The sequence below is a fragment of the Rattus norvegicus genome, chromosome 6 (genome assembly GCF_036323735.1).
Source record: "Rattus norvegicus strain BN/NHsdMcwi chromosome 6, GRCr8, whole genome shotgun sequence".
Lineage (NCBI taxonomy): Eukaryota > Metazoa > Chordata > Mammalia > Rodentia > Muridae > Rattus > Rattus norvegicus.
Genome location: NC_086024.1, coordinates 135,469,610 through 135,495,142, shown reverse-complemented (window position 1 = coordinate 135,495,142; position 25,533 = coordinate 135,469,610). Strand labels below are relative to the sequence as shown.

The 25,533-nt window shown below is 50.2% G+C and overlaps 1 protein-coding gene across 2 annotated transcripts in view; it reads right to left on the bottom strand.

Annotated features, from left to right (window-relative positions):
• The window catches only part of Dync1h1 (dynein cytoplasmic 1 heavy chain 1), a 65,743-nt gene that overhangs the window by 6,975 nt on the left and 33,235 nt on the right, over nt 1-25,533 (bottom strand). The window contains exons 30-64 of one of the 2 annotated variants that reach the window (XM_039111848.2): nt 24,758-25,001; nt 24,424-24,607; nt 24,011-24,223; nt 23,157-23,395; nt 22,870-23,026; nt 21,431-21,658; nt 20,356-20,586; nt 19,995-20,135; nt 19,548-19,781; nt 19,252-19,458; nt 19,049-19,170; nt 18,173-18,338; nt 17,021-17,184; nt 14,363-14,492; nt 12,314-12,447; nt 11,778-11,892; nt 11,522-11,683; nt 11,222-11,436; nt 10,915-11,119; nt 9,219-9,392; nt 9,020-9,139; nt 8,698-8,818; nt 6,617-6,812; nt 6,027-6,144; nt 5,007-5,222; nt 4,209-4,421; nt 4,004-4,131; nt 3,552-3,705; nt 2,734-2,880; nt 2,498-2,648; nt 2,130-2,383; nt 1,917-2,051; nt 1,742-1,836; nt 1,428-1,602; nt 1,153-1,225 (exon numbers count right to left, since the gene is read on the bottom strand). In XM_039111848.2, coding sequence (XP_038967776.1) covers nt 1,153-1,225; nt 1,428-1,602; nt 1,742-1,836; nt 1,917-2,051; nt 2,130-2,383; nt 2,498-2,648; nt 2,734-2,880; nt 3,552-3,705; nt 4,004-4,131; nt 4,209-4,421; nt 5,007-5,222; nt 6,027-6,144; nt 6,617-6,812; nt 8,698-8,818; nt 9,020-9,139; nt 9,219-9,392; nt 10,915-11,119; nt 11,222-11,436; nt 11,522-11,683; nt 11,778-11,892; nt 12,314-12,447; nt 14,363-14,492; nt 17,021-17,184; nt 18,173-18,338; nt 19,049-19,170; nt 19,252-19,458; nt 19,548-19,781; nt 19,995-20,135; nt 20,356-20,586; nt 21,431-21,658; nt 22,870-23,026; nt 23,157-23,395; nt 24,011-24,223; nt 24,424-24,607; nt 24,758-25,001 — 5,961 coding nt within the window. 2 annotated transcript variants of the gene reach the window in all.

Genomic DNA, 25,533 nt, shown 5'->3' with positions numbered 1-25,533 from the left:
AGGTCAACCTGGTGTCCGTGTCACTCTTCACTCTGACAGGTATCCCTTTACCGCTGTGTGACCAGGCCAGCTGGCTGTCGGCCTCCTCCATGTCCTCATGGGCTGTGCTGCTGTGTGTGTGAGGTTGTCTGCTAGGGAGCCAAGCACTTTCCCTGGACACCCCCCACCCAATCTGTTTATTTAACATTTTTTTCTTTGAGACAGGATCTCACTGTGTAGCCCTGGGTCACCTTGAAGTCACACTGAATTAGGCTTGACCTTTGAGATCTACATGCCTCTGCCTCCTCACTGCTGGCATTAAAGGCACGTGCTGTCATGCCTAGCAAAAAAACAAAATAAAACTTTTTGAGACACAGTCTCTCTATGGAGTGGGGTGTACTGGCTCCCCTGGGGGGAGTTTTTACTTAGTGTGTGTATGTAAGTATGGACTGCAGTGTCCGGGAATATGGAGGTCAGGAGAGCTAGTAGGGTTGGTTCTCTCTCCGCACACGGGTCACAGGGATGGGACTCAGGTCTTTACCCACCCGGCTGTCCTGCTGGTCCTCATCTATTGACTCTGAAACACTGCACCACCAAAACTGGTGGTTGCCAGCCAGGTGCAGTAGTGCCCTCTGCCCTGGGGTCCCTGGTAGCACAGGCTGCTGCCTGCCCCTTCCCGTGCAGCCTTTAGCCCAGGGCCAGGTCTGATGCACTCATGAGTTTTTATGGCACAAAGAAAGACAAGCCCTCTTCACGTTTGTTAGGCCTCACCCCAATAAGATGAATCAAATCCCCTTATGCCTGCTAGCATAGTATCCTATCACGGAGTTACATCCCTAGCTGCTCCAGTCGCTGACGGTCACTAGTGATAACCTGAGGGGATCAGAAGTCTGACCCTCCTCTCAGCCAACCCCTGCTTAGGAGCTGGTTTCCTAACCGGTGATTCTGTTATTCTGAGACAAGGGCTCATTATTTAGCCTCGGCCAGCCTTAAGCTGCCAACCTTCCTTCCTCGGCCTCTGGAGTAGCTGGGATTCAGGGTCCATCAACATTGCAGACTGGCTGCCTAACAATGCTTCTCTCCAGGGAGGCGGTATCCTTTCTTCTGAGAAACAGTGCACCTGACTTTCTATTTAGGCCCAGGGGAGGGCGGCAGGGCCTGGTTTTGACTCACTTGCAGGCGTCTCCTCAGTCCAGAGGTATGGCACTGTCTGCTCTGGTGAACTGCTCTCCAGCCAAATGCCAAACTGCTGTGGAGACAACAGGGAGAGTGGTTCAGGAATAATCTGGTATGCAGTCCTGGGCATGCAGCTTAGGTCTTGCTCTATCTGATGAACAGACCTTTAAGGGGAGGTGTCACCCCCTGCTTGGACACCAGCACGCACAGTCACGCATGCCATAAGCTGCTCACCCACAGGTTTCACTGGGAACACTTGAAAGGACAATTACCTCATCTGCCTGAACCTTGGCAATGAGATCTTTAAAGGCAGGCAGACAGCTCAACCTTGCCACAGCTTCCGCCTGCTCCACAGTCAGGCCCTGGACTTTGGGGGTGGAGCCAGCACTCAGCACGATCTCCTTCCCTCGGAGGAAGTGCTGGAACTCTGCGTCATAGGTGGGCTCCCTGTAAAGCAGGGGCAGGTCAGGAAGGTCTCTTTACACGGCAACTAAGACAACAGTTGTGATTCAAAGATGAAGGAGGGCAGAGTGCACGCTACGGCAACATCAACCTGAGCCACATCAACTCTGGCAGCCAGTCTCACCCCATGGTGCCTTTCAGCTTGATCCTCGCCAGCAGCATGGCGAAGGTGATGTGGTCCTGGTGCAGCATGCCTCGGGCCACCCGGTTAAAGGCCACCTGGGAAGCGAGAGGGGAATGTGGGTGTGCTGGGGGCCACACCTCTATACCCCGGCACAGAAATGCAGGCTGTGCTCTACCTGGAAGAGGTCCTTGGTGATGACAGAGAGGCGCTGTGTGTGATCGGTGGCGCCCTTCAGGTTGGGGTTCTCATAGAGCACATTGTGGTAGATGTCCAGGAAGAACTGCAGTGAGTACTGATACAGGAAGTGAACCTGGGAGGAAGCCACGTGACCATCAGAGGATGGCTCGGCCACAGCTGGGAGCCAGAGCTGCTATCCCCATGGCCTCACCTGCTTCAGGGACTCCATAGTGAAGTAGATGCTGCTGCATGCAGTGGACAGCGGCAGGTACTGCTGGGACACGGTCTCTACCTCCTGCATGACAATGTCCGTCTCCTCCACCTTTCTGGTGACCTCGGCGGCTTCCCGCTTCAGATTTTCCAGGGTTGTAATGATGGTGTCGTCATCCAGAATGCGGCCTTTTACCTCGTTCAGAGCTTGGAGCAGAGACTTTTCCAGTTGCCGTAAACGGAGCTGGAACTCCCCTGTGATAAGACAGGTTTGTGCCACTGGTGCCACTGGGGAGCAGTGTCACCCTCGACCTTCAGAGCACAATCTGCCACCCACCACCGCTGGGAAGCTGAGGGCCAGAACCACACCTTGCAGCTTCAAGAGGTCAGAACGCTTCTCATCCACATCGGGCCTTTCTGCTTTAAGAACTTCATTGAGACACTGGCTCTGTAAACTGCTGCGGGTGACCGTGAAGTTCACGAAGGTCACCCGGGAACAGAGATCTGGTGGGAACTCCACCTGTCGGGACGAAAGACAGACTGGTTGTTTACTCAGCTCCAAACTCATCAGCATCATGCTGACCCATGAAGTGTCCCGTGCTTACAGTTGGGTCTCGGGTGGACAGAAAGATGACAAAGGATGGTGACAGGTCAATGTCTTGGTCACCGAGGGTAATCAGCACTCTCCCTCCTGTTCGCCGGACTTCACGGTTCAGTACTGGATTCAAAACTGGATCGTAGCTCTCCACATCCTGTGCATTGTACACAGAAAGCAACCATCAAGTCTCCTATCTGGACCAGTGCCACCCACGAGCCCCGGGGCCTGCCCACTGCGAAAGCTAAAATGGAAGTTTGCCTTTTTAAAGAAACTGTTGTTGGGCAGGGCATGGCTGCACCCGAGTGGCAGAGCACTTGTCTTGCAGTGTGAGGCCTGGGTTCCACCCCAGCAGCAAACAAATACCCAGTTCAGAGACACCAACCATTCACCACCTCAGACCCTGCCAACTCTAGTTTTTTCAAGTGTGGCCCTGGCTGGCCTGGAACTCAGAGATCTCCTGCCTCTGCCTCCCTAAAGGTGTGCATTACCACTGCCTGGTCATTGGTTTTGAGATAGGATCTTCTCATGGCTATTCTGAAGCACTCTGTGTAGACCAGGCTGGCCTTTAACTTAAAGAGCATTTCCTGCCTCTGCCTCCTGAGTGCTGGGATTAAACGTGATGCACCACTATGCCCAGCTGGAGACTGTATTTCTGAAACATAATCTCAAAGCTTTATTCTTTAGTATCTTAAAGCTTTATTCTTTAGTATCAAACCAATGTTCAAATACTACTGGTGTTTGTGTTGTGTAATTCGACAGTTCCTTCACATCAACCACAGAGAGTGAAGTGCCTGGGAGGAGTGACAAATTCAAACAGACACGAACCTGGACGAGAAGGGGATTGCCAAATCTCAGAGCACTCTCCAAATTCTTCCGGAAGGCATCGTCTAAGAAGCTGGTCCTTGTGATCTTCCGGTCCTTATACTCATTCATGATGAATTCTGTGGCCTGTCCGGAGGGGTCAATGATCAACGGGTACCTGAGGGTAAAGTGACATGTGATTAGGTCAAAGACCTAGCAGAAAAGGCAGGCTCCTGATGGGAAGAAACTATCACTCCACAGGCAATCTCAATGCACTGCCAGATTTCTACACAGATCTGACTTAAATCAAGTTATCTCCCGGAAAAGCTGTGGTAAGCCGAATTCAGTAAAGACGTAAAAGTGAACGTTGACCTCTTAGCACTGCCTCCCACAACCACTCTCCTTCCATTTGTAAACAAGCTGTCTGGATACCATGAGCAGGACAGCTCGCCGCTGGCCCTTCTACAAGCACATACCTATTGAACCGCTTTAGCATGATGGCGTTTTCTGTGCACAGGTCGTCAGCAGGCAGGGAGCTGGCCTGCCAGCGGAGGCGCTCGTCAGCATTGGAGAGGTACTCCGTCCTGGCAATGTCTGTGCGGAACTGGAAGGGGGAGGCTGTCAGTGTGCCAGCCAGTGCTGGTGTGCCCACAGGCTGACTCAGCTCTGCGTGCCTGTTACCTGGATGTTGGCTTGCTGTAAGTGATGAGACCAGGTGGTGAACAAGTTCTGGCGCATCTGCTGGTCAAAGTAGCCTGCATAAGCAATGAAGGCCGCCGACAGGAGGCAGTCCCCAGCAATGGTAGACATCTGGTTTTTGAACGTTTCACTTGTCTTTTCCCAACGTTCCCTTTCAGCAGATAAACTCTTTAGAAGTGCAGTGCTTCGGTTTACCTAAGGGAGGAAAAAAAATAAATCAAATAACATGTTTAGGATCACACCGAATATTATACTACAAGGACCTCATCCCCTAGGTCACTGAGATGCCATCAAGCCTGATGACCTGAGTTCCACCCGAGATCTGAACAGTGAGAGGAGAGAACCAACTTCACAGAAATGCCCTCTGGTTTCCACATGTGTGGCATGGCACACACACGCTAGACCCCTAGGTTGTGTGCAGGGCCTGGGGAGGACTGAAGCACTCAGATGGCCCATGGCCCCGAGAGGAGACTGTATTACAGACACTAAACGGCATGGGTTCTGGGATCTCTCTCTAAAGCACAAACCAAGGGCAGAGTTAACTTTCAGCCTTGAGAGATCCGAAAGCTCTGGGATTTGCCTGAGGTGAGAACAGTTGGGTGTGGCCAGAGGGGGAAGATAGGCTGGTGAGCGAGGAGGGAGTGAGTGCAAACTCAGGACCACAACACAGCACAGATAGACACACACACACACACACATTTACTGCCTCAACAAGACCAATGCTGCATGAGTCAATCAACACTGTTGATCTTGGCTTCCCCGGGGTGGCAGAAGGCTCACTTTCGCTTCGACAGCTGCCAGGTCTGCCTTGATGGCCTGGGCCTCCGAGATGAGGACAGCATACTCCTCCTTGTAGCGGGCGATGCTGGCTTCCAGATCCCGGATCATCTGCTCCACCTCATTGGCTTTCTGCTGGTTGTCCTTGGCATCATCTTCCAGCTTCTGCAGCTCATTCCGCAGGGGCTCCACTCGCTTTAACATGTCTGCATAATTGAGCTGGGAGGGGCAAAGCACTCAGTGTGATGCTAAGTGACAGGAGCAATGCAGGACGAAAGGAATACGGGACATGCCACAGTGACACCCATTCCTTAGTGTGGCCAAGCAAAATAAGCCAGGCCGGTGCCTGGCGTGCAGGAGGCTGAAGTAGCCTGGGTTATAAAGACTCTCACAAACCCAGTCAGCAGCTAAGAGCAAGGGGAGGGCGGCCAGCACTCATTTCAGGGAGCTCAGGAAATCTGAGCCCTCTGGGGTACTCAGTCACCTGCCCTCATGGGCACACCCACAACACAGACACACAGACAGGGATAGAAAAATCATGAAAACAAACCCTAAAAACAGAAAATACAAACTAAACTGAACTAAAACCCAACCGTATGGCGAGCGAGATGGGGAGCAAGTCACGGTGCCTGTCCCGCAAGCCTGGAGACCAGTGTTGGGGCCTCAGAACCAGGTACAGGTAGAACGGACTGTTGGACACAGCCCTCATGTCCCCCCTCCGTCCCCAACATGGGAATCGGCTTCCTGGATCCTTCCCAGGCTACCAGCCCACTTCCAATCCTTGGGTGCCTTTTCCTTTCTCATAAGCTGGCTGTGGTTGGCCCACGTCTAACCTAACACCATGACTGTATCTTTTCCTCCTGGCAGTCACAGACGCCTCACCTAATCTGTATAATTGCCCTTGCTTGGAAGACAAACAATAAATGAAAAACTAGAAAATCACCACTGCAGCAACACTGAGCGAAGGGAAACAAGATGGCAGGAGAGTCTGTCCCTCCTCCCCCGCAGTGCTTAGGGACCTACCTGTGCAATTGCCCACTTCACCATAGGGCCGCAAGCCAGAGAAGCCCGGTTGACGATTTCGTAGTTGTAACTGGGGTTGGACATGTAGTTTTTCTTCATCTTCTCTCTTATGGCGTCACTGAGAGGGGAATTGTTTGTAAGCACGCATGGAATAAAAAGGCTTTTCCATGCAAGGCAGATGTAAAGGGCTGGCACGTAAGACACTGCGGGCTACACTCTGGTTCTCAGGGGAAACTGACAGGGCTGACAAGGACAGCCATGCTGGCTCTGCCCTCATCACTAGAGCAACTCCAGCCAGTTCTGGTGCAACAGATGGGAAGAGCTGTGCTCCGCTGTGGCCCTCACAGCTCGGATGAAACTGACTGTGGGCAGAGTGAGATCAGAAACACAAGCAGAGGAGGATGCTAGCTTTCTCTCTTAGGCAGTCATTCTCACAAGGCACCTGTGGGGTGAGCTTGACCCATACTCCCTTCTGGTAGATGCAAGCCAGAGAACACCAAGCAGAGCTTCTGGAAAACGCCAACTGCCAGAAAACAGGAAGCCTCCCAGGCATGATCAGTCCTCCACAATGGCTAAAGCGATGGCCTCACCTGATCTCCTCGGCTGAGAAGTTGACGATGGTGGGGATGAAGTTCTCTCTCATGATGATGGAGCGGATCTGCTTCCAGTCCGTGGTGCTCTCACCAAGCAGCAGGCAGATGGACTCCAGAGCCAGCTTCACGGCAGCTGGAGGGTTGGCCATGGACCTTACCTCCACCAGGTGCTGCTTCTTGATGGACTTCACAGCTGCTCAGCAGGGTCGGGTGGGGAAGTGGGGAGACAGACAATATCCGAGTGAGGACCACCATCATCACCAAGGGCTCCTGCTCCACTCAGAGGCTGGAGAAGGGTCAGGTCTCCCTCAAATCCTTAGATAGCATCCTTCACCCCACTTAGCCTAAAGGCAAGCTGAGCTGTTCCTTGAAAAACACATGCACAGTTCCAAGAATGACATTTCCAACCAGCTGTAGGAATTTTCTCTTTTTGGGACAAGGTCCTCCCTATGTAGCCCAGGCTGTCCTGGAACTCACAGAGATTCACTTGCCTTTGCCTCCCAAGTGCTGGGATTAAAGGTCAGGTCATCACACCGAGCTATTTTCTCTCTTATAACGTATATAGGAGAGGTAAACCTTTCAGAGAAGATGACTTGTTCTCCTAGAAGATAAAACCTCCATTTTTGCTTTCTGAGGCAGATAGCGGCCCCAAGCCACAAACAGGCTGAGGCCTGCGCATGCCTCACTAATGTGCTACAATGTACAACTGTTCTAGAAAGAGGCCAATACCTTTAAAAACTGAAATGCAGTCTTTCAGACTTAAGTTTTTAGTAAAATGCTTTTAATTCCTCAATAGGAAACTCATCCTTCAAACCTATCTGTGCATGGAAAACCAAAACCAGCACGGGCAGTGCTGTGAACTCTGCAGGCTTTCTAGAAACGGGAAGAATGGCTAGTGACCATCAAGGCAGTCACCACTGGCCACGGCCATGCACTCAAATCACTATGAGCCAGTGACACTTCCTCAAGAATTCAAGTCAGGAAGGGCCAAACGAAGTGTTGACAATGTATGGTACAAGACTATATAACCCCACACCCGGAAAGCTGAGGAAAGATGACCCCAAGTTCAAGGTCAGTTGGGGAGGCAGAGTGACCCTGTCTCCATACTCCTCTGCAGAGAAAAAATCCCACCACCACCAACACAAAGCCCTGTGACACAAACAACACAAAGCCCTGTGACACAACAACACAAAGCCCTGTGACATCACCAACACAAAGCCCTGTGACATCACCAGCACAAAGCCCTGTGACATCACCAGCACAAAGCCCCGTGACACCATCAACACAAAGCCCCGTGACACCATCAACACAAAGCCCTATGACATCACCAACACAAAGCCCCATGACATCACCAACACAAAGCCCCATGACACCACAACACAAAGCAGCAGCACTAACATTTTCCAGGGCCTCCAGCCAGCTACGAAAGTGATCTATCCCTAAACATCTCAGCCCATTTGTATTTTATTTAAGAAAATTATTTATGGACAAGGTCTTATTACTGTAGACTAGGCTGGCCTCAAACTCAGAAAACTGCCTGCTGTGCGCATGTGTATATGTATACTGGGCATGCTGCACGGTGTCTTCTGCCTGCAAGTGTGCATGTGTACCATGTGCTCGCAGTGCCTGAGGCAGCTAGAAAAGGAGACTGGAACCAGAGCAACTTGAGTTACAGGTAGTTAAGAACTGCCAAGTGGGTGCTGGGAACTGAACCTGGGTCCCCTGCAAAAGCAATCAGAGCTCTTCACTGCTGAGCCATTTTTCCAGCTCCCATTTTTTTTTTTTTTTTTTTTTTACTTTGTTTTTTTGGAGAGTGGGCCTCAGTATTTTCCTGCCTTAGCTTTACTAGTACTTGTGATCACAGGCTTGAGGCATGAGGCTCATCATGACGTAGTTTTGCCAGTTTTCTTTTAAGAGAAAGGCTTATTACAGTGAATTCAGATAGTGTCATGAGCGCTCTAAGGGGAGACAGGCTGAAGTACTTAAGTGTTGCTTTCCACACTTCCAGAAATGTACACCACAGGGCCTCAGTCAGTGTCTTCAGTGAAGCCGAGTCCAAGCTGACAACAGTCACATACCATTCTGGGCCTCGATGACAGCAGGCTCTACTTTATCCAGATCCTCCTTGACACTCATCTGCTTATCTGCAATCACTTCCTGCTGCTTGTGCAGCTGCTCCTGAATTTCTTGGCTCATGACCTGCGAAGCAACGATGGCGGAGGTGTAGACGGCTAAAGCGCTGGTGAGCTTGCTAACTAAGCGAACCGTAACCAGTTCTTTGCGTCTGCTGACACACACCTGCTAACCGTTAACTTTAGCTTTGAACCACACCTCCTGCTGGCATTAGAGACGGCACATGCCAGCCAGCAGGGCACAGTTCCTGGGAAGAGAGAGAGATACCTTTTTCTTCTCAGCCTCTTGCTGGTCTTTCACCATTTTCTTCAGCTTGTCATTGGCTGCTGCGTTCTTGACCTCCAGCTCTTGGCTCTTGATCCTCAGGTCACGGCGCAGTTCTTCCACCTAAGGAACAAAACCACACTCAGACATGCAGCAAGTTCTCTGTTGGCCCTATAGGGTGGGGCTCCTGCTCCTGCTCTACCTGGTCCACAGTCTCTTTGATTTTTCGGAGCCCAACGTTCAGGTGCATCTGCTGCTCCTCCAACTCGCTGCGCTTCTCATGGAAGAGGTTGGCGTAGTGGTTGATGAAGTCCAGGTAGTGCCGAGGTGTGATGGCCATTGTTCTGCCGCCTCGCTTTGCCAGGCGTGCGTTAGCCTTTTGGAGAACAAAACTCAACTCTTAACCCCAGCCAACTCTGTCCTGCTAGATGGCAGTGACATGGGGAGTCGGTCTGACCCTGATGAGTCACACGCTCACGCCAGTCTCAGCTCACAAAGACTTAAGTCCTTTAATCCTGATGAGTGACAGCACACAAAATACCCATCCTGGTGACAGTTCTTTTGTGTTTCTGAGGTAGGGTTTTCTGCAGCCCTACGTCACTGGAAGGGCTAACCTCTAACTATGTAGCCCTGGTCCTCCTGGCTCTATCTCCCACGCACTGGGAGTACAGGTGCGGGCCACCACACTTGGCTTCATATTTTACATGAAAAGCTCCACGAACAACTGATTGACAATGCCATTATTGGTCATGTTTGAGTTCTGTTTGAGATAGGGCCTTACTACGTAAGACAGGATGGTGAATACACTTTCTCCTGGTTTTTTGTTTGCTTGCTTGTTTTAATTTGAAGAACGTGAGTGAGTGTTTTGCCTACATGTGTATCTGGGTACCAAGTGCATGCCAGGTACCTAAGGAGTCCAGAAGGGGGTGCTGGGGATCCCCTGTCTGGAGTTACACAGAGTTGTGAGCTGCTGTATGGGTGCTGGGACTAGAACCCAGGTCCTTTGGAAGAATAGCCAGTGCTCTTAAATGCTAAGCTATTTTGAGTCCTTACCCGGGACTGTAAGCATGTTTACCAAAGGCAGAGTCTAGACTCCGTTTGCTCATTCTCAGTGAACACAAAAACTAAGAACATGGTTTTCCCTGAGTCAAGGTTTCTCTCTGTAGCCCCAGCTATCCTGGAACTTGCTTTGTAGACCCAGGCTGTCCTTGAACTCAGATCTACTTGCCTCTGCTTCTCGAGTGCTAGGATTAAAGGAATGAGCCACCATGCTCAGCTTTAAGAACAGGTTTTATGTGACGGACAGACAGCTTTGGTTACTGGCTGGAAGGGAGAGATCAGAAACAGGGCAACAGGGCTGTGGGAACACCATGTGATAGGCTACACACAGCTCTGAGTGGGTTTCATAAAGCTTTCTCAACAGACGGCAGACTGGACTGTCTGTTAGAAAGTACCTAAAGTGAGGGCTGACCACTGAGGTCAGCAGTTAGCCTCCTGCTACACTTCTGAGTGCAGAGTGAGGATCCACTGCAGACACCGCTCCTGTGCTCCTACACGGCACGCGGGCGGGCATGTGTGCCATGGTTTGTGTGAGAAGTCAGAAGACAGCTGTTGGGAGACAGGTCCTCTCCTGCCACCTTTACCCACTGAGCCATCTCACTGGTCCCCAGCCGACCAGTTAAGGAGACAGAGTGAGTGCCTCCTGCTCTTGAGGGAACCAGCCTGGGCAGGCAGTGTGAAGGGAAGACAAGAGTGCTAACAAGAGTGGGGGTCAAGAAGGAAGGGGTGCGAAGAGTATCTGCTTGTCGTGAGGGTGCAGGGTCAGATGGGAAGCTCTCGAAGGTCTATCTTAAGCCACTCAGTGTTGCTGTCTGTGTTGTGCCCCAAATTATACATACCTGGTGAAGAGTCTGATGAACAAACACACAGCTGTTCACAATGGCTTCCCGGTGTGTTGGGGGCTGTGGAAGTTTATCGTACACAACTGGCATGTAGTCAGGCACTATATAGTTTGGCTTCTCCAGGTCCATTTTACTGGTGAATTCTTTGCCAACTTGATAGAGTGCTTCTGTGGACCAGTCACCAAACCAGTTCAGCACACACCTGAAAAAGACGCCCACATCTCACACAAAAGCTCCTAACCGTGGGTGACCCTCCGAGGGAGGTCCAGTCCTCAGGCCTGGAACTGGCAAAGGGCAGCATTACCTGTTGAAAAGGGCTGGTGACGTGGCCGCCCTGTCCTTGAGCCCCTCTGAGGACGGGTTCATGGTGAACACCACGTGCAGGTTGCGGATCACCTGGCTGGTGAACCACTTGTAGAGCTCCTCATGTGAGTCCAGCATGAGGCCCTCCTTCTGTGCTCCCTCTTTGCACTGAGTCATCAACGTGGCATACTCGTCCCCTTCAAAGAGCCCAGGAACCTGCAGAAACAACAGCCTTGCCGTGGCTCCCTCACCTCGTGATGAGGGGCCACGAGACACATCCCAGCACACTCAGCCCCCTCACCTCGCCGTTGGCCAGCAGAGTATTCATTCGTTCCAGGAACCCAGAGTCTAAGACATTGGATTCATCCATTATGAATGCTATCTTCTCATTTTTGCAGCCCGAGCGTCGCAGCACTGTCCTGAGGTCTTCATCAAAGTCTTCCCCAGTGTATTTCCTGTGGACCTACAGAACCAGCCTAGAGTTAGCTTTCCCCATTCAACAGCTACATGCAGAACCAAGACCCCACCTCTGGGACTGAGGCCACCAACAGACCCACCTTAATCTGATAGACACTCAAGCCATTCATCCAGGCGACAAACCGAGACAGGGTGGTCTTTCCAGCTCCACTAACACCAATGAGAAGCAAGTGGCCTTGAGGTTGTCGGAATATCCTGAAACATCATTAGTTAGAGGGGTAAATGTTCAGGCCTGCATGCCCCACCTCCCATCTGCACATAACATTTTCACCATGTCTTAACTTGAGTTTGTATATTAAAGGATCTGATGAGCAGTGGCTGTGTGCAGTGGCTAGTGGACAAAGACCAGGAAGACACAGCCCTGCCCCCCAGGTGCCAGTGACAGGAGAGAGATGAGCCCAGTTCTAGCTCGAGGTTGAAGGATGCTAACTGGTGGCACGTGTACAGAGGTGGGGGAGAAAAAGATTCTTCTGGGACTCAAAGTTCAGGATGGGGAGACAGGCGGACTGAAAATAAGGGAAGGTGCTCAGCAGCAAGGCTGAGTGAGGTGGGGAAGACAGCACGAGGTCACTGTGAACCCGCACACCCCAGAGGACTCGGCAGAACAGAGGCCTACCTGTCAATCCTGAGCACATGGTCCAGCACTTCATTGAACAAGACCAGGGGAACGTCAAGCTCTTCTTCATAGAAGACCTTCAGCCTAGCCTTGACATAATCCCTTAGCTCCTCTTGGTCAACTGGGATATAGTCCTATTTGGGGGCAAAAAAGGGAGCACACATTCATCAGAAGAGGTCACTGAGCTGTTAGACATGTGACTATGACACTGAGGAACTGCTGAAAAAGCACAGCAAGAGGACAGTAGACACCTCAGAATGTCACATGGTCAGATTCTTCTGTAGACCTCACTATAGAAAGCACACATCTAGCTGGGTGGTGGTAGTGGCACATGCCCTTGATTCCATTGGGAGGCTGAAGCAGGTGGATCTCTGGGAGTTCAAAACCAGCCTGATCTATGGAGGGAGTTCTAGGACAGCTAGAGCTACCCAGACAAGTCCTATCTTGAGAAAAGAAAAGAAAAGAAAAGAAAAGAAGAGAAGAGAAAAAAAAGAAAAGAAAAAGCACACCCCACACTGGTTAGCTCATGGAAACCCAGACCCAGACTCAGTGTGCTCCCATCAAAAGCTCAAAGCTGGCCTGTGGCGCTGTTGGGGGAAGCCGGCAAGCCAATTCTAAGCTGCACTTGAACAGCAGAGATTCATGAAAAAGACCCAGGTGTTTGAGCCTGTGCTACTCTAACCAGGACAGAAACCAGAGAACAGATCAGCAGAGGATGACAGCTGGAAGTCACATCCAAGAACGCAGGGAAGCCTAACAGGACAGTGACACTGCAGCATAAAAAATAACTTTACACAGGACACGTGTGCACACGACCCACAGCTCACACCACAACTACAAATAGTTAAACTGGTAAGAACGCTTGTTCTTCAGAGGACCCTGTCAATCAGCGGTTCTTAACCTATGGGTCTACACACACGCATGAGCGTGTGCATACGGCGTCAAATGACCCTTTTACAGGGGTCACCTAAGATCATCCTGCATATCAGATATTTATAGATTCCTAACAGTAGCACAATTACACTTAGGAATCAGCAATGAAAATACTGTTATGGGGTCAACACAGAAGCAACTGTATTAAAGGGCTGCAGCAGCAGGAAGGCTGAGAACCAATGCTGTAAAGAGTGAAAGAAAAAACACTGGGGTATCCTGAAAATGATAAAGATGGGCTACAGTATGGAATCGTGACACGGAACCCACTCTGCTGCAGTCAGCTTCTGCTGGGTAGCGCCCCTGTTGTGTGACATGCCTCCTTTTGTGGGGTGGGGACTCCTTATGCTTCCTTGGGCTCAGGAGATCACCTTGCCATTGCCTCCTAAGTAGCCGACACAGCTATGTGCTTAGACTTCCGTTCTTGGGTATGTCAGGGTGGGGTGCATCAGGCTAGCACTCCATCACCGAGCTATGACCCCAGCCCAGCTGAAGACTCTTCAAACCCAGTGCACAGCTCGCCTGTCAGAACTCCCAGACTGAGATCCCCGTCCCCTCTCTGCTTTTAGAGTGTGGTCTCCTCACCGGAAGTGTGGACTCACCTGGTGTCAGTAGTGATCTGTGCATGAAATATACATCAAGACTAACTAGGAAGTGCCCTTTTCTCTCTCCTTTTTTTTTTTTTTTTTTTTGGAGCTGGGGATCGAACCCAGGGCCTTGCAAGCGCTCTACCACTGAGCTAAATCCCCAACCCCGCCCTTCTCTTTTTATAGGAGAAGGACAACTCACAGCTATGTGCACGTCACCACTGCTTAGCATCTGTCAGTAAGAAGCTCTCATATAAAGCACTCACGACCACCCCATTTTTGGTGTGCTGGGGACTGAAGCCCGTGTGGTGTTCATTTGCAGCTGCTAGAGCCCGCTGCTCCTGCTGTGTGGGTCATCACACACAGAAGAGTACAGTCAAAAGTCTGGGTTGGCGAAGTGCCTCCTGGGGCTTAGTGCCTCTGCTGAAAGCAAGCCTCAGACATGCAGGACACGAGCTTAGCTACAGACTAGAGATAACTCTCAGCATGAAGGCAGGAGACAGGAGAGCCCCTCAGGGACGGTGCCTGTTACCTTTGACAGCCAGTTGCTGTACAGGATAGGCCGGCTCATGGCTTTCTCTTTGTCTATGTTAGGGAAATGCTTCAAGGCAACCATGTCGATGTTCTCATCAGTCCAGCGCCGCTCTTCATCCTCCACAAGCCTGTTCAAAGGAGAGCAGTGCAAGCGTTAGAGTCACTGAGACCTGGGACAGCAGCAACATGGCAGGATGGGGACTGAGGCTTGAGCAATCTGATGTTTTGATGCTAAACACAGAACTGTGGCACCTGACATCATACATGACTCGTTTTTTTAAAAAAGAATCATTTATTTATTTTATGTATGTACAGTACACTGTAGCTGTCTTCAGACACACCAGAAGAAGGCATCGGATCCCATCACAGATGGTTGTGAGCCACCATGTGGTTGCTGAGAATTGAACTCAGGACCTCTGGAAGAGCAGTCAGTGCTCTTAATGGCGGAGCCATGTCTCCAGCCCCCACACGTGACTGACTTAAGGAACAAATGATAAATTTGGTTCCTTTTTACAACATCTACTATGTTGCCCAGGCTCACCTTTAAACTCTAAACTCAATTGATTCCCACAGCCTCCTGTATGGCTCAAACCTGTCTTTTATACTTGCTAAGAATAACAACAGTGTTCCATCTAACACAGGAGCCTGCAGAGTGCTGGAAGGGGTCTACTGCAATCCAACAGAGCTGAGAAGAGACACTGTCCAGTGTGGGTGTGCTGTGCACAGCAGAGATGTAGCTTGTTATGCACATTTGTGTGTGTGTGTGTGTGTCTGTGTGTGCTTGAGGTGGTGTCTCTGTGTGTTTATGGGGGGGTCTCTGTAAGTATGTGGGTATCTGTGTAGTGTTTGCATGTGGGGGTCTGGATGTGCATGAGGAGGTCTGTGTGTGTGTGCACATTGGGGTCTATGTGTGCATATGGGGATCTGTGTGTGTGTGCATATGGGGAATCTGTGTGTGCTTGCATGTGGGGGGGTCTGTGTGTGTGCATGTGGGGGGGTCTGTGTATGTGCATGTGGGTCTGTGTGCATGTGGGGGTCTATGTGTGTATACATGTGGGGGTCTGTGTGTGTGCATGTGTGTACACACACCTACAAGAACACCCATTTCTAGGAAGTCTCACTCTATGGCCAGTTTTGCCTTGAATTGAAAATCCTGCCCCATTTTTTCAAGGGTTAGTATTTTATAGGTAAGTACAATCATGCTAGGCTTCCAAAACGGAATTTATATGCACAATTACTTTTTAGTCTAACTAAAATTTTCCCTGTGGTACCATGTAATAATTACAATTTTGTTGTCAGCAACAGAGAAGACTTCACTTAACAACAACAGCCCTTTCCACAGCAGCAGCAGATAAAACGCAGGGGGGACATGTGCAGCCCTTGCTTTGTCTGTTTTGATGGCTCCTTGCGTTTTGTTTTGTTTTGTTTTGTTTTTTTAAAGGCAGAGTCTCATGCAGCCAGGCTGGTTGCAAAGTCATCGCCAAGGATCCCCCTGTGTGATAGGAGGAGGACAGGCCTATGCCTGCTCTGTATGGCTCACCCTCACCTTCCAAGCCTCCCCTCAGGCCCTGCTTAGAACATCTTCCTGAAACTCAACTCAGTACCAACTGTGAAGTGGCCTCTGCCTGAGGACTGTACTCAAAGACTCTTACACACACAGATAAGAAAAGCTGCATGTAAGGGTTGGGGATTTAGCTCAGTGGTAGAGCACTTGCCTAGCAAGCGCAAGGCCCTGAGTTCGGTCCCCAGCTCCGAAAAAAAAAAAAAAAAAAAAAAAAAAAAGAAGAAGAAAAGCTGCATGTAAGCTGAGCATGGCGCACTTGCTTATAATCCCAGCACTCGGGAGGCAGAGGCAGGAGAATCTCTGTGAGTTTGAGACCAGCCTGGTCTACAGAGTGAGTTCCAATGACCACTGCGACTCTGTCTCAAAACAAACAAAAAAGTTAGAAATCTAATCTCATAAACATAGAAAAACTAAAAACTTTTATACTAAAATACTTCAGATTAAAAACATGAAAAAAAGGGGGACAGGCCAGGGTGAGAAGGGAAAAGAAGTACTCATAAAATGGAAACTAGACTGAACTATAAAGAGAGCATTTAAAAAAGTTCAGATAACAAAAGTATCAGTAATTTCCAAGACACCCTGAAAGACAAGAGAAGCAACACTCTGCCTATGGGACTCAAACTAGAGGACGGCCATGCCACATGGCACTCAGCCCCACCAGGTCTTCCCTGGCAGCGGCCACTTACAGTGTAACAGCAAAAGCCCTGGTGCCAGCAGAGCAAATTGGCTCAGAGAAGAGAGCTGAGATGCGGAGTGACAGGAAGGAGTGGTACACTGCGGACTACTGGGAGTTCATCCTACAGTGAGCCGTGCTGTGTAAAGCCCCCATCAACACCCACGGCTGAGGGTGTGGATGTTGTTTAAAAAGGTCCATGAAATGCCTTGTCCAATCACACAGCAGCAGCAAACACTGGGGAATCCCATGAAAACAAGAACTGGAGGTGTCTGTGATCCACACCAAAGTATGCCAGGCTATCTCCACTCTCCCCTCTGTCCAATCCTGCATGGGTGGGCCAGCCTTGCACAGGACCTGACGGGACCCCAGAATGCAAAGACAGAAGAATATAATCAGAGATCCTAGGCTTTCCTTACCTGTCTTGGAAGAGACGGAGGGCTTCATGTGCCCAAATGCGAATGAGACCTTCAACAGGCAATGTCTCCAGGGGTCTCAGTGCTTCAAAGATTCCTCTTACCCACCGAGTCATCTCACGGGGTGAATAGATATAGTGTGGCTGTGTGTCCTGAGTAAATCTCTCCTGGAGAAAAAAAATGGAAGCTTATGAAGATGTCTGCTAACGTGAAAAGAGGCTAAAAGGTAAAATGCTATAAACATTTCTGTAGTAAAGAGACCTAAATTATCCAAGAACGAACTAGTAAGCGGTGTTACGATAGAAAGAGCTAGGCTGTTTTTGCTAGAGCACTTGTCCAGGATGTCAGATCAGAGGCCCTGGGTTCCATCCCAGAGATAGATAAAATGAATAAACTCCTAATGAAGACCAGGGGACAAAGACGGCCTTCCCCTCCAACAAGCCCCAACAAAGCATGATGCCACAAAGTGAATTACATCCAACCTCTCACTTTACACTGAAACAAGCATCTAGGATCAGGTGTGGTGCATACCCCTATCCCCAGTCTGTGGGAGGCAGAGTTCAGTGTCACCCTTTGCTAAGTAATGAGTCCCAAGTCAGCCTGGGATCCATAAGACGCGCACTGGCACGGGAAGTGGCGCACACCTTTGATCCCAGGCAGATCTCTGAGATCTCTGAGTTGGAGGCCAGCCTGCTTTAGAAGAGCGAGACTCAGGACAGCCAGGGCTACACAGTGAAACCCTGTCTTGAAAAGCCAGGCATACACATTTAATCCTAAGACTCAGAAGGCCAGAAGGCATTAACTTGTGTGTGTGTGTGTGTGTGTGTGTGTGTGTGTGTGTGTGTGTGTGTGTGTGTGTACACACTGGAGTAGTGATCCACCAAAGGTTACTTGAGTGAGTTGGTTCTCTCCTTTGATCATGTGAGTTTCTGGGGTCATCAGGAGGCTTGGTGGCAGCACCAGCTAAATCATTTCACTACCATCCCTACCATAATCTTTAACTGTCCAAAAAATACCAAATGATGGACTTGCAATCCTCCTGCCTCGACCTCCTAGCAGCTGAGATGACAAGTCTACGCACCAGACCTACTGGACCCCAGTCCTTCAGCAAGGTGTTTCCCTGCAAAGTAAAGTGGTTCAAGAGACGTCATGTACCTGGGACATGGTATAGAACTCCACCATGGCTGCGGTGAGGGGTTCTGCATAGGTGCGGAGCGAGGGAATGAGTCTCAGCATGGCGCGGTTGAAGGTGCCATAGATCTGCGTCAGGGAGGCTGGTCCTGGGTAATCCACATACACAACAGGCACGTGGCGCAAGAACCTGAACAAGGACAGCAGAGCTCAGTCCTCACCCTGGACTCAGCCACGGTCACACACACCAGGACGGATGTCAGTGCTAACCCCAGCACACTGCGGGGTGGGGTGGGTTATTTTCTGAGGTACTGTAGGGACGGAAGCCAGCACACACCTGCTGCATGTCCGGCACTGGAGCACGCCTTTGGCTTAGTGCTTTACCTTTTCTTCACATCTTGACATGGTTTTACTCTGAGCTCAGATGGCCCAGCCTCTAACGGCTGGGATTATAGCACATTACCACCTTGACCAATTGTTACCGGTTTCATTTTTAACCTATCTTCTTGGTTACAGTACAGGACAATTAGCCCAGGAGGAATCATTTTATATGCAATGTTTCAATTAATTAGTGAGGACACGCACACAGGCACGGATGCACACAGCACTGTGCTTGTGAAGTCAGAGGCTGACTTGCATATGCTGGTTCTCTCTTTCCACCCTTTGAGTCCTGGGGATGGAACTCAGGTTGTCAGGGAATTCCTTTACTCACCAACACACCTGGCCAGCCCATCTTCTATCTTCTTGTTACCTTTGTAATTCAAATCAGACTGCTGCTGTGCTCTGTACTTGTGTGCGTGCGTGCGTGCGTGCGTGCGTGCGTGTGTGTGTGTGTGTGTGTGTGTCTGAGTCAGATACACGCATGTGACACAATGGGCACAAGACCATGCAGATGCTTACCTATGTGAGAGGGGCTTTCTCCCAGGGTCAGTGGGCGGATTGCAAGCTCCAACAAACTGGATTCTCTCTAGCTTCACCCATGTTTGGTCTGAGGTACGATAGAAGCCTCCATGCTCCACCATCTGAAGGAAAAGATTGTGTAACGGTTAGGAGCAAGATGTGGATGACCCAGCACGGTGGGAAGGAGCGGCCCCAGCACACACCTGTCTGATGAAGGAGATGACTCTCTGGGTACCGTACTTATCCATATCTGGCAAGTTGATTTCATCACAAAACAGGACTAGCCACTTTCCAAGCTGAACAGGAGCCAAGACAACACCGTTAGGGGTGCGCCGGTATTCGCAGTAGTGGTCAAACGTCTTCAGCAACAGCTCTGGTGTAGTGGCACTTGAGAAGTTCAGGCCCACAACCTTTGGTAAGTAGACACACAGTGAGCTTCAATGTTCAAACCTGTATTTCAGCCCAAAAGTTGGTTTAGACCGTCTCCTGGTTGCCTTACCTCCATGTCAGGCAAGGCTCGGAGGGCGCTGAAGAGTGTCATGGTCTTGCCAGACCCAGGAGGGCCGCATAAGACCAGGGGTTTGTGCTCAGCCAGCCAGGTGTACAAGAGAGCTTCATGGCGGACTGTATCTAGGGTTGGCACGACGACATCTGGGGCTGCTACCTTGTGTGTCTCCACTTCAATCTGAGGCACCTTGGCCTGCCACGGTGACCATTCTCCACTGATGGACACCTAACACAAGATGGGGATAAATCACTCCGGGGCTATTGTGCCTCCTGTCTTCCAGGACTACCTAATCTGAACACAGTTTAAATCTCCAAAAGAAGGACAGGACAAGCGCATCCACACTTCCTGCTATCTTACAAAATCAAAGACACTACAAGATAACGCCAAGTTCAGGCCAGGCTGCTGCTCTAGGACAAATCACGCCCAGGCCATGCTTACCTCATAGTCAATGATGGGGATGTTGGGCGCGGTGGGCAGAGGCACAGTGGTGATCCTTCTGATGTACTCGCCCAGCTCTGCTCTCATTTTCAGCCGGCTGTCTCCAGATAAGGACCAGAGGATGGCATACACCAGATAGCGCTACGGAGAAATTAAATGAACTTTTATGAGGTCTGAACCAAAGGAAAGACAGTGATGGCAAGGCTAGGTCAAAGCCTCCTTGGACAGTGGATACCCTCTGTAATTCTCTTAGCCGCTGCCTTCCTATGAAAGCCTGACCTTTAGACAGGAAACAACACACTCAAAGTGACACAGTATTTTGGAGTTTCTCAGGCCCCAAGTTGCCAGGACCAGCCCTGACCTGAATGTAGCGCTCCAGCTGCTCAATCTGCATGGGGAAATCAGGATGGTTGGCATTGTACTGGGCCACATTGCGGCAGGCCTGGTGCAGCATGGAGAAGAGTGAGCCCAGGCAGCGCAGGCGGGTCAGGTCCATGATGTGCTCCAGCTTGAAGGCATGCTCCAGCGCCTTGGTGACCAGGCCATTGGACGTGAAGTATGGCTGCATGATCGTTGCTGCATCTCTTTGAATCTAAAAAGAAGGAACAAAGACGTACAACAATCACTTCAAAAATACTGGAGGAAGTCAGCATCAGGGAGGCTGAGGCAGGAGGATCATGAATTCCAGGCTAGCCTGAGCTACATAGTGAGACCTTGTCTTAAAAAAATGGTAGGGCGGGGCTGGGGATTTAGCTCAGTGGTAGAGCGCTTACCTAGGAAGCGCAAGGCCCTGGGTTTGGTCCCCAGCTCCGAAAAAAAGAACCAAAAAAAAAAAAAAAAAAAAAAAAAAAAGGTAGGGCATTTCCATCTATCCTATCTTGTATCTGTGGGAGGTCATGTGACTGTAAAATACATAATTTCGGGTAACTTTATAACAGCCAAGCCTAATTCCTCATTTCTTTACCCTAATGGTTCCTCAGGGATACCACAGTTCACCGTACGTAACACAGACAAGGTCAGTCATTCATAAATTATAAAGAAAAAAGAAAGTAAATGAAAAGGCACTTTACATTTTAAAATTATCGTGTTGTGTGTGTGTGCGTGTGTGTACGCGTGCACGCGTGCGTGTGTATATGTGTATGTGTGTGGTGTATGCATGCCATAATACTCAGTAGCAAGGTCACCTTGTGGGATCTAAAGATCAAACTCAGATCACAGGGGTAGAGGCAAGTGTCACCTGATTACTGTGACCTCCTCACTGAAGTCTTCTCATAGGTACCTAACGTCTGCAAGCTACCCCATGAGTCTCCCCAGGAGCTGAGTCTCCTCAGGAGCTGCTCAGGTAGAGAGCTGGCTATTTGCTCTCTACTGAATGCCGGAGCCTCACTCCATCCTCCTGGGCCAAGCCTGTGCCCCAGAGGACGGGGCCTTCACACCTGCAGCATTGGAGAGGCGGCCTCTTCACCCTCGTCTTCTTTGCCTTTGCGCCTTCGCTGTGCCTCATCCTCCCCCTCATCCAGGGGAATGCTGCGCAGCCTGGCCAGGAAGTTGTTGAAGATCATGTCCGTGCTCAGCACGTCCTCACTGAACCACACCATGCCGCAGCGAGACACGGTGGCCAGGGTTGCATACTTCAAGTCCTGCACCTCAAACATTATTCGCACCTGGGAGGAAGAATTAGGCAAATTAAGGTACAAATAGAAACATGAACATTAAAATTTCTTTACCTATTTGCACACAGAAAGGGTACTTTTTTTTTTTTTCACTTTAAAAATTAAAAAAGCAAAGCCCTTGGTCCTGCCAAGGCCAGACTCCCCCAGTGTAGGGGAATGTCAGGGCGGGGAGGTGGGAAGGGGTGAGTGATTGGGTGGGGGAACACTCTCATAGAAGGGGGAGGGGGAAGGGGAAGGGGATTATGGACAGGAAACCAGGAAAGAGGATAACATCTGAAATGTAAATTAAAAAGTTAAAAAAAAAACAAACAAACCAAAAACACCCAAAAGCCAATAAATAGCTCCTATGGCTACAATACTAATATGTCCTCTAGGTAAGAATCTGGGAAGGAAATTATGTACTGTGTGAAGTTCCTGTTGGCATGGGGGCCCTGATACCTCACAAGGTGCTGTCATGGCAAGCCTCAGTGGGCAAGTTTCTCCTGTAAATATTGCTCCCACGTTCCACACACCTGAACTCACCCACCTGAACTACAGAGCCATTCTATCGTCACTTTCATCCAGAGTTAGGCCTCCTGCCCAGATCTCCAATCTGGTGAACAGTGGGGCTAAGATTCTAATCAGAGGTCAGAATCAGAACCCTTAACCTTGGAGTCATCTATCTTACAAAATCAAGCTATTAGAGCAGAGTCAGAATCTATGGGACAGTCGGTCACCAAAGGAGTCTGGTGAGATAGTAAGGGGTGGTAAGATGGGGCTCAGAGTCCTCAGCTTGTTTCTGAGTGGTAAACATCAATGCTGACACAAACATCCAGGCCACAGACCCCAGCATATCCCCCCTCCCCCGCTGATCTTCATACCCTCCCCCAGCCGATCCTCCACACAACTGAACTGCCAGCCACTCAGCGGCTGACCTGGGACAACCCTAAGCCTCCCAGAAGTGGGCACTTGGACTTTGGGATACACTGAGCCCTGTGTACCCCAGGTGTCCTCCACACGTACCTTTGATAAAGTCGACTTACGAATCAGGCACAGTAACTGATTAGCACAGTAAGCAGTCAACAAAGAAATCATAGTCACAGACTAAAAGTTACCTAAGCCTTCTAAGCTGCCTGACTCCGGGACTCTCAACTTACTATTTCCCTGCTGTAGCTGACATGGCTAACTGAAGTCTTGGACTGTGAACTGGGACGGTTACTCACATTGGGTGGCAGGCTAAGACGCTCTCCATTGGGCAATGTCAAGAGCTTGTTGTCGTCGAGCACGGAGTTGAGGTTCTCCACCCACTCGGGGTCCACATCACCATCGAAGACAATCCACTGGCGCTTCTGCAGCTCGCCTCTCACATTGTCTATGATCCTAGTTTGAAAAACAGTTTCAGAGTCTTACAAAGCAGGATTCCTGATTTCAAACGCTTACCCTCTCAATGGATTCTGTTATGTGTGTGAACAGGGTGACTGCAAGCGCTTGGATCAAACTGTATACATACTTTCTCAGCACATGTGTGAAGAGTCCGTCTGTCCACTCCCTGGTGTTGGGATCCAAGGTTCCGTAGAGGTGGTCTTTGCTGATGGCCTTGGGGTCAATTATGTGGGCCACACCCTCCACACCCTCGAGCCTCTCAAGAGCTTTCAGCAGCACACGCCAGGCCATGCTCTTCCCGCTTCCTGAAGGCCCAACCATCATCAGGCCATGGTTAATCTGGGTGATCTGATAGAGCTGGAGAACCTGCGGGCCCGAGAGCAGCACAGAGCCCATGAGGGAGAGAGGCAGACAGGCTCTGTGCATTTCTGGTGACAGTGAGCAAGAAATGCATCTTCTCAATTCCTAAAGCCAGGAACCCCAAGAGGGTGGGAACCACATCTCAAAGACATTCCTACACCAGGAAGGGGTCTGGGCCAGTAGAATAGATGTCTTCTGTGCTTTCCCTACACGGAAACATCTGAAGATTCTCCAAGGATGAGAAAAGATCAAACGGAAAGGATTATTCCAATAGAGTACTTAGGCCAACATACACACGGTGGGTACAAATAACAGAGCAGAGGAAGGAAAGAAACTGGTCCAGAAAGGAAACCACAGCTGACTGTCAACTGAACCTAACCTGGGGACTGGGCGACCTTTAAAGCATAAACCAATTTTCATTATAATCATATTTTAGTCAGCATTTTTAGAGCTAGTGCTACGTGTAAGAGACGTGTTTCGCTACCTGTGTGTTAGTAAAGGGACATCCAAACACGCCTTGGGCAAATCTAAGTCACGCTATGCCTGCACTGGCCTTGCTGAACCAGTCTCCTCAGACGCCTGGGAGCCCGCGGTCTTGGGAGCGGCAGCAGGTTACAGTACCTTTTCAACCCACATCCCGCCAACTTCTTCTCCATCACCATACGTCAAGTACATCTCCTGACACACTTTCTTCAGCTCTTCTCGAAGGGCTGTCATCTCCCCACGGTGGTACTGCACCCCAGGGAACACGTCTGACAGGAGACTGAAGAGCAGCGGGATGTCTTCCGCCACGAGCTTGGGCACCATCGTCTCGCAGACACTCTGGATCAGAATCTGTGCAGGGAGGAGAGGCCCAGGAGGGGTCACACTGAGACTCGGGGCCTTGAACTAAGGGCCCTAAGGTGAACTTCAAACATGCATGTACTCAACAGAACACTTGTTAGTCTCAGCTCATGGAGGATGAGGCAGCCTTGAGGTTGAGGCTCGCCTAGGCTCCACAGTGTGGGGAAACAATTAAAGCATCACACACTAACCTCCTGCTCAGGCAGGTTCTCAGCGATCTCTCCTTCATCGACGGCTTCCCCTCGCTCTTCTTTCTCCCTCTTTATCTTCTGGATCCTCTCCCTCTTCACGTTGCCTGCACTCACGAGCACGCTCTTCAAAGCCCGCAGACCAAAGTCATAATGGCTTTGAGAAGACAGCTGCTCGTCACACAGTCTGGAAGAAAAAAGGCTCTTTGAAAAGAGTGCCCTTTAAGCAACAGCATTTACAGTGAAGGAGTGAGATGGGCGTCTGAGAGACATGGGGCTGGACAGCAACCATGACCACCAGCCAGCCAATGTCTGGGACGGCCTCTCAGCTACTCACTTAAAGAACGGGACGATTTTGTTGGCAAGGACCTCAGCAGTCCGGAAGCCCTGTGAGTACAGCATGACCTGGGCGATCAGCTGCCGGTCAGGCTTGGTCATCGCCAGGCTCCGGAAGAGCTTCTTGAGGTTGTCAGGGAGGTTTGAGCGGCCTGCGTAGCCTGGATTCATGGTGATGAAGATAGCCATATCTGGGCTAACCTTGACTTGTTTGTTCAGCAGCTCACAAGTAATGGGGGCTGAGGCTGAAATGAGATGACAGAGACTTACCAAAGACATCGCAAACACTTGAGAATCTCTAAGATGACAGAACACTGCTCCCTCGACCTCGAGACAGAGCCTCTAGCTGGGCTGCTCTCTCCAGCCAGGCCAACCCCTCTATGACTACTGCCACAGTCAGGCAGAGAGAGGACAGCTATCAAGCCACCAGAGGCTCACTGATTGTGCAAGCAATGCTGAATGTCACAAGGGCAACAGGGACCAAACCTGTCAGTGAATCCAAGTGACACAACCAAGAGCCATTGGGAATCACCTCCTCTTACCATCAGCTCAACTTATAAAACAAACCATCCAGCCGCCTGCACTGCCTAGGAATGTGTGGTTTACTCTGTGAGAGACTACAGGGTTGCCCTGATAGTCATGTCTTCTTCACGTCTGGAAGATTCTAACACAAGTTGCTATTACTATGGAGTAAAAGTAAACAAGAAATCCATTGGGTGACGGCACATCCCTTTAATTCCAGCACTTGGGAGGCAGAGGCAGGCAGATCTCTGAGTT